At 30.7% G+C, this 15,504-nt stretch overlaps 2 protein-coding genes across 2 annotated transcripts; both read right to left on the bottom strand.

The window, feature by feature from the left end:
* Nucleotides 1–3,178: 3,178 nt before the first annotated feature.
* Nucleotides 3,179–6,338, bottom strand: LOC142539438 (acyl carrier protein 1, mitochondrial). Its single transcript, XM_075644895.1, has 2 exons — nucleotides 6,082–6,338; nucleotides 3,179–3,639 (listed from the first exon to the last, which is right to left on the bottom strand). Exons 1-2 carry the CDS (start codon nucleotides 6,274–6,276, stop codon nucleotides 3,463–3,465), a joined length of 372 nt encoding a protein of 123 aa, XP_075501010.1. The 5' UTR covers nucleotides 6,277–6,338; the 3' UTR covers nucleotides 3,179–3,462.
* Nucleotides 6,339–7,542: 1,204 nt separating this feature from the next.
* Nucleotides 7,543–9,291, bottom strand: LOC142538842 (putative plastid-lipid-associated protein 11, chloroplastic). Its single transcript, XM_075644134.1, has 3 exons — nucleotides 8,777–9,291; nucleotides 8,115–8,180; nucleotides 7,543–7,774 (listed from the first exon to the last, which is right to left on the bottom strand). The coding sequence occupies exons 1-3, from the start codon at nucleotides 9,256–9,258 to the stop codon at nucleotides 7,675–7,677; spliced, it is 648 nt and encodes a 215-aa protein (XP_075500249.1). The 5' UTR covers nucleotides 9,259–9,291; the 3' UTR covers nucleotides 7,543–7,674.
* Between the last annotated feature and the right edge of the window lie 6,213 nt (nucleotides 9,292–15,504).

Below are 15,504 nucleotides of genomic sequence, written 5' to 3'. Positions count from 1 at the left end.
AATTTAAAATTATAAATAATGCAATATTGCATATTATATTAGAAACCAATTTTATTCTATTTATCTTACTAAATTTATCTACTCCAAAATTGAATTTTGAAATGACTTTTCTTTTCAGTACCAGGTATGAGTTAAATCATTTCAAGATGTAATATTCATTTAAATTTAGATTTGTTCATTGTTATAAACTACCTACTTATGGAAACAACAAGAACAACAAGACACTTTGAAATCTGTCTTTCATAATCGAGAAGTAAAAAATATTATTCATCTATTTGTACAAAAATTTAATTATTACGTATTACTAATGGGATAATTTTCTTCTATATTACAAAGTTCACGGATACATGATAATATAAAATTTCCCGTAATGGAAATGATTAAACTAATTCTAAAGAAACTAAGCATCTTATTAGAAGACACCTTATAAAATTTATTGACATTATTTTGGAATACACATAATAAATGTTAATTAAATAATTTTTCTGATTTATACATAATTTACTTATGATCACGTGTTTCATTTTTCTTTCGTAATAATAGGCTGTTGTGTATATTATGAAGAGATTTTATAAATAAAATCACAACCTATTTGGATAAAGATATTGATGAAACAATTATTGTTATCATTCAAATGTGTCAAACTCATATCATGTCACAAAATTTTTGTGAATGTAGATTTAGACGAAATTACTGAATTTTTTAAAAAATATTTCTCATTAATTTTATTGAATGTGATTTAAAAATATTTTTTTATCACATGTTAAAAAATAATAATATATATCTTCTCGAAAATTAAAGAATTAAATATGTATTAAAGTTGGTGATCGACATCAATACACTAAACACGATAAGCATCATGTCATTGTCTTAGGCTAACACAATCTAAAATTTTGAGATATGATAGTGATTATTAGCCAAAAAAATTAATTGACATGCGTAGTATTTAATAAAGTTTTTTAAAATTACCGAAAAATATTTTTTATTTTTATTTTTTAAATTTAAATATTTATTCATTTTCACTGATTTTTAATAATATTATCTCGTGCATTGCACGGGTGAAATACTAGTTTATATAAAAATTAAATTTCACCGTTCACTCTGACTTGGCATGTTGTTCATTTAACAAAATTTATAATAATAAATAATAACGCAAGTAAATCTTCCAAACACAACAATTTGTGTGAGACGATCTCACAGGTCATATTTTGTGAAACGGGTCTCTTATTTGGATCATCCATGAAAAGTATTACTTTTTATTGTGAATATCGATAGAGTTGACCCAACTCACAGATAAAGATTCGTGAGACCGTCTCACAAGAGACCTGCTGTTTTTCAAAATATACGATACATCGTACTATATGTGTCAAAATGTTTATAATTATTTTACTTTTAAAACATACATCAGTTCGTGTCATATATGTCAAAACGTTTAAAATTATGAATTATTCGTCAGTTTGTGACATACTTTGTTGTCAACAAGCAATTTTTCAATGCAATATCCTTTTTCAATGTTAGTAAATCATATTAGTTGTTCATTTACGTTCATGATGACACAATGGATATGCTTTATATATAGGTTCAAAATTTGATTGCATGAACAAAATAGTATTTTAAAATGTGAATTTTTTTTTTTATGCTCAAGAAATTTGTTATTCCGTTTAATTATTTTTATTTGTTAATATACAATTTTTTTAATATTCAATACAAGTGCAAACGTTTCTATATTCATGTTATATTGCTTTTATTTAAATTAAATTAACTACATATGATTAAAATATATCACAAAATGGCATCATTTTAAAGATAAAAACATCAGCAACAAAAGTTTAAGAAAGGGGAGTTTTGTTATCTAAATTTTGAAGATAAAATAGTTTTTTAAAGGAAAATGCAATAGGATTTTTGAAACTAAAGTACAAAGATAACCTATTAATTACAACTAAAATTTTTGGGAAATGACTAAAAACACAAAGACAGTGGATTAAAATTAAAAATTAACAACAAATAAGTGATTAAAAAATGTTATTTTCCTTTAATTTATTTTAATAGTATAACAAAAAAATTATTTAAAATTTTTATAAAAACATCTTATATTAGAGGTCTTGTCATGTGGGGTAAACCAAGTTCTTACGTAGATTTCATAAATGTGTGTCTAATCCCTTTTAACATTATGATTCAGGGACGGCCAATTCAAAGGCTGATCTCGTAGTTGCTCAGGATGGCTCCGGGAATTATATGACGATCAACGAAGCAATCGTGGAACTCGCTGGAATGGGTGGAAATCGTCCCGAAAGGGACGATCACGTACGTGTAATCGGGCGTGTGGAATGAGAAGGTCGAGATCGTTAGGGATTTGAAGAACATTATGTTTGTTGGCAATGGCATAGACAAAACTGTTGTGACAGGAAACGGTAACGTGCAAGAAGGGGAAACCACTTTCAGTTCTGCTACATTTGGCAAGTACGTATATTAGCTATTTCATGGTTATTTGAGTAGTTGTTACGCCTAATCGAATTTTTCTGGCATCTTAAATACATAGATAGTCTTGTTTTTGTGTTTGTGTATAAGATGTTTCCGTATCCATTGTGATGTCCCGTCTTTATTTTCGAGCTACCATTCACAAGCTCGAATTTGAGCTCTTTTCTGCAACGGAAAAAAAAACAAAGCAGATTTGACCGCGGATCCTCTGAGTGAGGTGATGCGTGGAGATAGACTCAACATAAGGTCCAAGGAGCATCCTCAGTCTTCAGTGATTTAGGAAGTGAGTGAAGTTCCCAATACGAGATCAAAACAAACTCAAGCCAAATTATATGTAATAATCTATCTTCGAATCAAACTCGATTCCGTGTCTTAATTTTTTCTTAACATCCAACTTGATTCAATCACTTGCACTCTTAATTACACAACTCATTCAATTCATTCACACCCCTAATTGCAATGAGAAATTAAATTAGTATCCCATCCTTATCAGAACCATGAATGATAAGAGGCAAGTACGTGTCTTGATCATACTGAAATTGGTCTAAACATGCAATTCGTAGGCCTAAAATCTCACAGCTAAGACCAATACGATAACTGTATCTAAATATGAAATATGCCAGTAGTTGCATCTACCTTTCAAACTAGCATTCGGCTCACTAACTACCCGAGGCAAGTTTATCGAGAATGAACTACAGAATGAACAGATACATAACCACCCACTTTTCTCGATTCTTGCTGAAATTTCAGTTTTCATTATGAAAAATTAGTCAACAAATTAGGAATAGCATTGATCTTCCATGCCAAAAGGAGAAACATTAATATTCCGTTTTGGGGCCCCTGTTTGTCGAACAAGGACGTATTATTTCTCATCCCTGGATCAAATTTACACAACACCCCTGAGTCAAATAAAACTGAATGCAATTTCAATTGTCATTGAGACTTTGATAGATGAAGATTCAGAACATAAAAATCCAGAATAACTTAGCTAGCCATCGGATGGCTGTAAACATATTCGATTGCAAGAGAGCAGGAGTCGATTTTATCAGCTTCCTTGTCAGGAATTTCAAGCTTGAACTCTTCCTCAATGGCCATTACGATCTCGACAGTGTCTAAGCTATCCAATCCCAGATCTTTCTGAAAATGAACATCAGGAGTCACCTGAAGAATGTGGAAGGGAAAAACCATGAAACTTCTGCCCATAATTTACAGTATTGCTGATTATAATGATAATCACTGCAAAAAGGTATAACATCGAACTCACGCAATTTGTACAGAAACACAGATGCAGATCACACGTGAATAGCAAAATTGTGATATGCAAAATGAAAGTTCTAACAGTATCACAATTGTTCATTGAGCAAGAACTACCGCATGAAGGGTCAAATATGTTGAACTTCTCCATAGGAATTGAGTTTCTATCATTGGTGCTCTCGTTGAGAAGTAGATACTTGAGAAAATATCAAATTATTCAAAAAAAAACCAAATAGTTGAGTAACTTCACTATGGAGTAAACATGACGGATTCCTAATACGGTGCACCCCAACAACGCATTGTTTCTGCAAATGTTCAATACTTGGGAGACAATTTCATCAATTAGACTTTGATTTGAATTACATTGATTGAAGATAAATTAGAATAACTGCGTGCAACAGATGGGATACAGAAAGTTTGGCTCTTAAGCATTTTTCTCCAATGATTATGAAATAATTTCACTATAATTATAAGTATGGAGCATTCAAGAATTAATTTTAATGATATCCTTCATATATATTTTATCATGGGATTGTGCTTTTGAACCTATCGATGGATCATAATAGTCGAAGATAGTCCTCTGAGAGATTAACTAACTACGAATGATATTCAATTATGCCAAGAGGATCAGCGGTGTTTAACGAGTAAAGTTTGATATATGTTCGTTATGTCAAAGTAATGACAGTGTTGTGAATCTCAAATTTAGTTATGCAAATTACTATGACATTGTTGATCTCTTGAAATGAAGTATGGAGATCTTTTGATACAAATGTCATTTTTTAAAGAAGGAAAATGACTTTTATAGATCATTGCCTGTACTTCGCCATCCATAAGCACTCCTATTTCCTACTTCGCCATCCATAAGCTCCTCTATGAGCCAACCCCAATGAATTCTATCTAATTCACTTTTTAGTCCCACTTTCTCTCTCTGTTTTAATATTTTGCATAAAAGATGTGCTAAATTTTGGGATTGCCCATGGTGATGGTGAAAAAGAGAGATTGCTGAGTCTGAAACTCTGAATTTAAGATTTTGTTGCCAATTCCCTGTGAGATGAAAGGGGCAATAATGCAGTTATGTGGGGTTATGCAGGTGCATGCAGAAGAGTGATGAAATATCATTATTGTCTGCATGTGATAAATTATTAAGACATTTGTGTAAATAAAGTTCATAGGTCTGGCTCTACATATCATTACAGTTGGAATAAGAGCAATCAAATGCGAGATAAAAACCGACTAATTACCTAAGAGTGAAAATTGACAATTCTGAGGTTATAGGAAGGTAAACAACTATATTTACATCGGCAATTTTATCATTTAATTACCAAACTTTTGAATTTTGAGATTTTATTTATTTTGATGTAAAATGCATCAGCTATGTCAATGAAAATGAATTTTCGGTTATACAAGCCTTGACTAATTGTATTAAAGTTTGGATTTGGAAACTTGGTTTGCCAAACAGTCTGCTCAGCAAGTAAAACAATGCTTCTGAAGCATAAAGATTTAAAATTATGTTTGTCTACTTGGTTCACGTGGAAAGAGCGGCAGCAAAATGGTGTCAACTGACGGAACTAAATGCCCAGCTAGGGTTCTTGACTTGTTTCAAGGAAAATATCCTCAAGAGTTTTGGGTCATCTTCTTTCCAAGATCAGCGAGCTGAATTTGCATAATAGCAACAGATGGCCGGTGGTGCAGAACTCTCTGCGTGTAAAGTTGAAGAGAGTATTACTTGTGATAATAAGTGTCAAGATGGACACGTGATGTGAATGAATTTGGAGTGTCTGTTTTAATCCTGGCAAATGAGGGATGGGAAGGTCAAGAGGACTCATTTTCAATTGTGAGTGCCACAGCCAGAAATAGCGGAGTTGACCGTTAAATGAGCCTACAGGCTCCTGTGGCACAAGGAACTCCGCTTGTGAAGCAATTATTCAGACAAGAAGGGCGAAGGCATTAAAATTCTAATTGCCAGGTGTTTGGCTAACAACTGTGACCGAAGACTCCAAGCCAGGCTGATTTAACAATTTGGCTTGATTGTGGCACTTTCGATTCTTTAAGTTGCTGCTTAGAGTGACTGGAGATGCATTGGAATATAATGGATTGTGCTCCGAGTTGTCTTTGGAAATAAAAATAACTAAAATCCCCAGTTTAATCAACAACTTCTATTTTTTTTTCACAATCACCTCAGATACTACTCTACATTTTTCGTAATGTAGACTAATTTTTCCAATTCCTCGTCAAATCTTAAACAGGCATAATCAGAGTATATTGTAATCAGAGTATATTGTACGATAGACAAAAAACTTTTTCCTCTTAACACAACAACGAAGTCCAAAAGAGAAGAGGAATCAAGACCTTGGAGGGGTCAACTTTGGGGAAGCTCTTCACGATGTCGAGCACTCGATCGACCACTTGTTGCTTGTCGAGGTGATCATCGTCGTGTGACGACATCGATCGAATGGCCGTCAGTCTGGAGTAATTAAAGTTTAGGGTTCCGCCAATGGGGACCCTAACGTGGCGGAGTATGGTGGATTTGAGCGCCGACGCCATCTTACTCTGCGGGCTAAACGTGAAATGGCATTTATTTAGTCATCAACACGGTTTGATATAGGTAAGATTCGGAACCGGTGGCTTATACAGTTATACGGGTTTGGGTTCCATTGAATTTATTTATTTTTCAAATTTAATAATTAACAAAAAAATAACATATGTCTTCCGAGACAATCAAAATATGAAGATTTATGTTGTACGTAAAAATTGAGGCATTTAATCATCCGTTTTTGTGGACCAATTATTTTTATGAAAATATTTTATTTATTTAAATAAATAATATTTTTCATATAATTTATTATAACTACAATATTTAATCCTTTTTAAAAATTCAAATATTCACATATTATACTGCAAAGTTCGTATTTAAATAATATCACTATTGATATCCAAATAACAACTAAAAACTATAACAATCGAATCAACCATATACATTAATTGATCATTACCGTGATTCAAACACGTAATATTCATTGTTTTACACACACATTACATCGTTCGCTTGTTATTTATTATATACTAGTAAATTATGTACGCACACTGTGTGTGTGAAATTATAATCGTAATTTATATAAGATTTTTTATGTTTAATTTAATAATAACTGACATAAATTAGTGAGGTGTCAAAAGACAATTTGAAAAGGTAATATTGAAAATAAGTTGCAATAACAATATTAGAAAAAAGGTTAGTGTAAAAACAATTTTGAAAACAAAAGATGATCTCTTCTAGATGGTAAATTCTGTATATAATAATATAGAAATATATATATATATATATATATAATATTTTATTTCTAACGTATTTAAATTCAAAAATAAAAAGGAAGCAAGAAAAATGGAGAAAATCTTGGACACATGGAGATTAAGATAAGATTCTTCTTTTCGTCCTAAAATGGTGTTTTACATATTCTGTTTTTTAGTTCACCAAATCAATTCTAATTCAAAAAATTAATCATGCCTATTCATTTTACAATGAGTTATACAACTTCATCCAAGGAATATTAATCTACCTATGTAAACGAATACGACTCAACCCGACTCAAAATAAAATTTAATATAGATTTTGGGATTCCAGTTTAAGCTCGAACTATAAATTTAACATTTTTTTTTGTTTTCACGAGCATGAGCGTGGTAAGTTCGGTTCTCTCGAGTATCAACATATATTCAAATCTAGTTAATAGCAAACACAAAATATAACTCTTTAATTTTTGTGTAAATCAATTATTAATGTCTTCTTAACGAAAATAAAAAGGAAAAAATTATGAGTAATTTAAATAATATTTTTTTTAAAAATACATAATACCTCGATCTCCAAGTTAATAAGAGCCCCTAAAAAAAAAACGATTAACCAAGGAAAGAAAAAACATTATATTATTTATATAATTAAAAAACACGAAATCATTCTTTCCAAGAATAAGGAGCACGCTCAACCACAAGATAGTCTTGCCTGATATCTTTCACCACCCGAATTTCATCGTCCATGTAATAAGATTCGAACCTGTCCAAAATAACATCACTTCATTCGGAAATAAATCACGAGGAAACCATCGTAAGCTTTTGTTTTCCGTCCATAAATTACGATTCATTTAAGATTTTAAATTTGACACGAGGTACAAGATGCGATACTTAACTTAAACAAATTTTTTTTTAAAAAAAAAAAAAAATTTCTCTTAAAAAAATCCCTTACAAATAAGGTTATGCCTATTACATCGAATAAATCAATATTTATATTTCATATATATTATCTCTCAAAATTATCATATCGCAAAATGCCATATATTCATTTCATCTCTCAAATCTGAATTCGACAAAAGACCAAAAGAAGAATGTTCACTTACCAGCCTTGACCAAAAGGTGGCAGGGGAAATTCCCAACCTTTGCCCCGAAGTACGGCGCTTGTAAACCTACATAAAATTGTTAATAAACATAAATTCGGTTTTTTTTTTTAATCACATTGAAAATTCGTCTCACAAAATTATCTCGTAATTATTTTAAAAAAAGTTTTTGTGTTATTTAAAATAATTTATTGAGTAGACAATAGAGTTTTATAGCACACTAATATCATGTGGTCAATTTTAATAAACAAAAAATGTAAATAGATGCCATGTCATGCTTGTAATAATTTTGAATCATAATATAATCTATATTATTATATTAATAAATGTGAAATATTTAGAGTAATTAACTTAAAAGACATCGTAATATTTAATTTCATAATTATCTTTTTTATCTTGCTAAAAACTTAAATAAGTTAATCCATATTTTTCATAAAAAAAAATATAAACAAAATTTTTTTTTAAATCGAACGACTTTTCTAAATTGAAAATAATTTCATGTAAATTACTTATTATTATTTGATTAAATTAAAAATAATAATAACAAATACAACGTGGGTATATTTTTACCAGTATAAATGAAATTTCATTTCTTATTTTAATTCAAAGCTAAATATTTGACGTTATTTACACCAAGAAGAAAAAGCTTTGGTGGATTCACTTACTGAAAGTTTACTCTCTGAGGAGATGCAATCTGAATATCGGACCTTACGAAAAACACTCCGTCTGGTGGGAAAGTGATGACATTGTTCAAGCTTTTCCCCGCCGTATCAATCACCTGCAAGACGTCGCCGGCGGCAGTGCCGAAGACCCTCGCATTCTTTATGATGAAGAGCTGCTCCTTCTCGGTGGTCCACAGCATACGCCATGTGGAGGAGAGGGTCTCGTCTGTGGTCACGGTGCCACGGCCTATGGCGGCCAGGGAATCCATGGCTCCGATTATTTCAGCTAGTTTTTTGGGGTTGGATTGGGTTTTGAGGCCGCGGTCCTGGTCGGCAATGAGGCGAAGCAGATGGCGCTTGGCTGCGAGCACCGGAGTGTCCGAGTGGTCCGTCAAGGACGAGCGGATGACGGTGGAAGTGCTCTTGTAGCATGATGGCTTTGGTGTTTTCAGAGTGTATGTGGCGGGAGGTGAAAGGCTGGCCATGGGTTGCTTTATCCACAACCTTAAAAATACATGAATTATCCAATTAAAACTTTCTATTTTTAATTACCCTTAATATTTTATCAAATATATGATTGAATTGTCTATCTATATATATATATATTCATATTTAAAATTTTTGTCAAAAAAATACTATAAAAAATATTTATTAATATTAATATATTCATGTACCCATTAAATATTTAAAAACAAATAAAAAATAAATCTAATTAGATTTTTTTTTGGATAAAGCTATTGTACATCAATATAACGTACATCGATATTTATATAAATTATATCATTAAATTTTGCTATCATAGTAATCTTTTTTACTAAATGTATCATAAGATTTTGATAAATTGAATTTTTGTATTGATTTTTTATGCTGTAAAAATTGTAATACATATAGCATAAACTCAAATTTTTTTAAAATTCATATTCGAATTAGATATCTCTTGAAAATGTAAATTAAATTTACGTGTTTACATTGATTATATCATTTAATTTTATTTTGGTTATGTTTTTGAGTTTTATGTAATTATATTTAAGTATCATTATTCCCTAACATATTAAATAAAATATAATTTTAAATATAATATTATTTTTTCAGTTGTTAAAATGATATCACAGTTAATTTTGGTATATTGAATGTCCGTAAATTGCTATTATTATTGTGTATATTAATCTTAGCTTCAATTAAAAAAATTAACATGTTATAAAAAATAATTATAATTTTTAATAAAAATATATTCATCTAATAAATGACAAAAAATTTGAATTTTTGAAAATCATTTATTTTATGTTTAAATTTTGATAGATAAAATATTATGTGATTTTTTTTAGATATTTGTTTCTATTTTTTTATTAATAACAATTTCGCTCAATCAAGATAAAAAAAATTCAATATAACGATAATATATCGTTATTCTCGTTTAAGTGTCATATCAAATGATATAAAAAAATTATATATTCATTTTTTATAATAATACTTAAAATCTAAAATTTAAATATATTCATTTATATCAATAATTTTAAAAATTATTTAAACACTAATACTTACTAATTTTAATCATTAATTACATAAAATAGTACTTTGTGCATCCAAGGTGTTAAATTCTAGTAATATGTTGTATATATACGGTGATGAAATTATTTGTTTAAAAACAAAATAAAAATCGATCAAAATGTGATAAGTAAAAAGTAATATGATTAAATAATCTACATAATTAAATAGATAATTTAATTTCCTTTTAACCGAAAAGAATCAATTATACAGTTATATATACACGTATGTATTAATAAAATCTATGGGTGTATATAAATTGAAACGCCCCTTATTTTTTAACTTTAAAAATATAAATAAATATTAAGAAAGAAAATTTATAAAAATTTTCTTCTACTTCAAAACCATCCAACATAAAATTAATAATTTCAAAACCTCAAATGCATAAAAATCCATAAATCGTCAACCACAAAATCATACATCAATTTTAAAATAATTCAAACACTAAACTTCAAAATAAACCACAAAATCTCTATTAAAATAATCCTCAAAATCTTTATTTTAAAATCTTTAAATTTTAAGCTAATGCGGAAAATAAATGTCCCTCGGGTGTGTACTGGCGGACCCGATCCACTCAAGCGTCAGCGCCTTCCTCAAAATATCGCATGCGATAATTTAAACTTAGTGAGTCTAATAACTCAGCACGTTCTACCATACATAAACAGGCGCATGCAGCTTTAAAATAATCATTTAATAAAATAAGTTGGCGTAAAAACTCATAATCATATATCATATTATAAATCATTAAATCGTAAAGTTTTTCATCATCATATATCATTTTTGGGTGAAGTTTGATCTTTGAAAGTAACTAGGCTGTAATCATATCGTCATGTGGTCGACTGGTTAGTCTTAGCTTACCAAACCTGGGGGCGGGGGGCGTCAGCAACTATCGTCACTGGGCCGTGACAAAAAATAGAAATATGATCGTCAGGCTCCCACTGAGATCTTCTCCCGTAAACGGGCTCCTTCTGGGGTCTTTTCCCTCATGATATCCCCAATCATATCATATTTTTGTCACAGTCAATTCACATCCTTCAAAATAATTTTCATTTTCTTTTATCAAATATCGTGTCCTTTAAAAATATCATTTAAAGGAAAAAATCGTACAACCTTTGCATATCATAAAAATATCATATTTTCATCATAAGCATTTAAAAAAAATCATTTAGCATGTATAATGATTCTTCGGGACACTGTCAGACCTTTTGAACTAGTTGGGACGTAAAATGACCATTTTACCTCCGGACTCCAAAATTTTCGATTTTGACTTTCTCTTACTTTTCTTGGCTCGAGCCTATCCTATAGCATCACATAAGCTTAAATTTGACTTCTAATATTTTTCTTAAACGTAAACTTGAGCATTTCGATTTATTGACTTAATAACTAAACTGTGAAGTGTTTTAAACAAGAATAAATTCAAAACTTAATATTTTCTTCCCAAATTTTAAACATACGCTTTTCATCCTTAAACTATCCTCGTGAACCACGAAACAACCCCAGTGAACCTTGAACCAATCCCCGTGAACCATGGTTCGAACCACTTTTCTTTCCTTAGCCAAAATCGAATCCTAACCTCCCTCTACATGTCACGGCTCTACACTAACCCGAGCCACCTTGGACCACGGCTGCACCAAATCACGTCCAGACCCCGAGACATCCTCCCTAAACCCTACTGGACCAGCCTAGCCAAATAAAACAGCTATGGGCCCAACCCCAAATCGTACGCCCTTTTTGATCTCCTAGGACTCATGCACTGCATATCATCACCGAGCCACGAGTCCAGCTTTTCATGGACTCCTCCTAACCTCTAAACCAAGCTAGCACAGGGCCAGGACCATGGCTGGTCGAGCCCTAGTGCAGCAGCCCCTAACCACAGCCCTTCATCCCAATAAACCCTTAAAAACCCTAGCCACTTCGAGCTCTTCCATGCACAACCCCTCTAGCCTCTGTCCAGCCATCGTCTCCCGCTTAGAATAACCTTTTTCCAGCCCTTAAAAGTCCTCTAATGGCAGCGTGTCCCTTAGAAATCGTAGCGAGACTCAACAAGCGTAAAAACGTCAAAACTTTGAAAAATATTCATCCAATCGTCAAATAATTTGATCAATATAATATATCAAAACATAAAACACACATAATATGATTTGAATTGTGCAAAAAAAAGTTTAGAAACGTGAATTTGTGTTAAAAACATTCGAATATACTAGTATCGTTGCAGGAATGACGGAGGCCAATTGGAGCGACGTTTACGACTATTTTTCTTGCTTGAAAATTACGTAAAACTTTAGGAATACACGTGGTAGTGTGATCGTCGATGGTAGAAGACAAGATGGTGCGAAAAATCCTAGTCTCCTGAGCTTGAGAACATCACGGCTGTGTGCGTGTGTTTACTATGTGTGTGTGTTTTATGTGAATTGTGTGCGTGAGTTTTCTTTTGTGATTAGTTTATGTTAGTTTAGGGTTAAATAAATCTCTAATAAATAATCTAAACATTAGTTAGGTAATTAAATTATCCACAACTTTTATTTAAAATTTAAATAGCATGATCAAGAGAAACTCCAATTTAAAATATTAATATTTCTATTTTAAAAAATTTCCATTTAAAAAAAACCTCAATTTTCCGCTTAAATACTAATTAAATAAATTAATTATGGCATAAAAATCATTCTAAAATATTTCACAACAATTTCAAGGATTAAATCGTTAATTTTAAAAAAATTACATTTTAAACGTTTAAAATCTTTTAAATCGTCGAATGAATTAAATTCGACTTTAAAAGTTCATAAATCGTTTAAAATAAATAATTTATTGGCTTAAAATAAAAATATAAATTTTAATCTTATTACTTTAGTCGACTCCGATCTCCTTTCCCTGGTTCGACATCGAATATTTGTCTAAAAATCTTATCGAGCAAAATTACACAATTAATCATTTAGTCACTCAAAATATATCAATCATGCATCTAGAATCATTTAATTAAAATATTTTAGCAATTTAATAATTTGCATGCATGTGGTCTACGTGCACTGATTTTCGGGCATTACATAAATATATATGTATATGCTGATAAATTTTTATTACAAAATCAATTTATGTAAATTTACAGACTCATATATGAATATAAAGTTGCAGTTCCAGTTTTGTAAGTTAGTACTTGTTCTCACTTATGGTCCTTCTCTATTGGAGTGTTGACATCAGGTATGTCAACAATGCATTAACAATGTATAACGCTACGATGATAGTTGTCAATGTCTCTTTGTCTATTTTTGGTGTCACGTAATTAATTTTAAATTTCATGTCAACATTTTGTTGAAATAATTAGAATAATCACCAAGTTACACAAAAAAAAAATATAACTTGAAATTTTACATAACTGAAAATAAAAAATTATCAATTTACTAGACTAAAATTGTAATTTTTTTATGTTAGATTTGTATTCGATATATGTTTAGGGGACAAAGGATTTCTTATGTAAGTTTTCAACTTATTAATTTACTAGACTAGAATTGTAATTTTTTTATGTTAAATTTGTATTCAATATATGTTTAGGGGACAAAAGATTTCTCATGTAAGTTTTCAACTTTAAACTTGAAGAATGAGCATGTTAATGTTTGATTAGCACAAGTAACTCCTAACCAACGTGATCGGGAAGACAGAATGGGAATTTGATGCCCTACCCTATCCTGACACTCGAGAAGGCTCGGCAATAGTAGAGTTCAACATTACAATATAACACGATTAAATGATAATTATACATTGTAAAATAACATGGAGAAAGATAATCAAACTACCAAGTTATAGAACCAAATATCACTTAAGTTCTGTTACAATAATTATATAATATACGAAAGGCAATAACTATTTAATATTATTTGAATATGCTATGTATGAATTACGTGCAAGCATGGATTTATTCATATGAGCCAGTCATTAACATAATATTTAAAATCATTTTCTCTGTCCCATTTATCATTACATAAATTAGTTACTCACAACAATGTTCCACATAATTTTGAAACACTTATATAAGAATGAAATTGTTTTTTTGTTTTTTTGTTTTTTGTGAAATTTGTTTGCACAACATTTTTCTTAATTTGTGTGAAAACATGAATATATTTATGCATATCAGACAGATGAAGTATATAATTACTAAATGTGTATCAATCAAACCAAAAAATGTACTATTATATCATCCAAACTCATGTAAGCTAAGTTCAAACCAAAAACAATCATTCCTAGAAATTAATGTCAATGCATCGATCACATTGAAGAAGTCGAAGAAAAAGCAAAAAATAGGCATGAAAACATAGATAATAAATTCAATGGTCTGATTATGAATTTTCTATAATTTAAGGATCCAAATGCTAAAATGAGCAACAGCGGTACCCATTTCTGGAGCGCGTGGGCCCCAGGGGTACATAGAAAATTCCAGTGTCCGAAATTGGGGTTTTTTTTTTTCAAAAATAATATAATTTTTAAAACTAATTTCAAAAATAATTAAAAAAAAAAACGTTTGCAAAACTAACCCAATCCGCGCTTACGATGCGCGGATGGTGCTTGCGACGGAATTTAGCGACGGAATATATAACAAAACCGTCGATAAAATTGAATCAAAACACCGTCGCTAAAATTAAATCAGCGACGGTAGCACCGTCGCTATGCCGAAATTTTGCTATTTCCACTTACATCGTACATTGCACGCTAATAATAGTATTAACAGCATATACATGTACGGCGTGGATAATCTTGAACTTTCAACGGCTTGCATCTTTGCAGCATGCAATGTGCGCTGCGGAGAAAGAATTTGCGCGCTGCGAAAAACCATTTTTGTTGTATTGAATACATTGAAAAAAACAGACAAAAATTCATCACGAAATTAGTTTTTTCAGGAACCTCTACTATTCAACTTGGTTTTTTCAGTGAGTCAGGGATGGCCGAATTTGGTTTGTTTGGCCAGCAGGATTTTCGACCAAGACGGAGTCTGAAAATCCTGCTGACTTATAAATTATAGTCTACTTTTTTATGAACAATATTAAATGTACTACCAATATATTGTTAGAACGATATTTATAATTATTATTATACAAGATTTTATTATTATATCACGAGATTTTACTGTTATATCGCGAGATTTTGTATTCAATAATATCAGCCAAGACAGGTAGTGGAGCTCAAAGTAATAGAATTCC

Source organism: Primulina tabacum, chromosome 3 (assembly GCF_025594145.1).
Source record: "Primulina tabacum isolate GXHZ01 chromosome 3, ASM2559414v2, whole genome shotgun sequence".
NCBI lineage: Eukaryota > Viridiplantae > Streptophyta > Magnoliopsida > Lamiales > Gesneriaceae > Primulina > Primulina tabacum.
This window is presented reverse-complemented; position numbering and strand designations above follow the sequence as displayed.

Bases quoted from the DNA above. Each gene is read 5' to 3' on its own strand.
- LOC142538842 (XM_075644134.1), bottom strand. From the start codon at position 9,258: ATGGCCAGCCTTTCACCTCCCGCCACATACACTCTGAAAACACCAAAG. The intron at 8,181-8,776 runs GTAAGTGAATCC...AATTTTATGTAG, and splicing joins CCTCAGAGAGTAAACTTTCA to GTTTACAAGCGCCGTACTTC. The intron at 7,775-8,114 runs GTAAGTGAACAT...TATTTTGGACAG, and splicing joins CCACCTTTTGGTCAAGGCTG to GTTCGAATCTTATTACATGG.
- LOC142539438 (XM_075644895.1), bottom strand. From the start codon at position 6,276: ATGGCGTCGGCGCTCAAATCCACCATACTCCGCCACGTTAGGGTCCCC. The intron at 3,640-6,081 runs GTCTTGATTCCT...CACATTCTTCAG, and splicing joins CCAAAGTTGACCCCTCCAAG to GTGACTCCTGATGTTCATTT.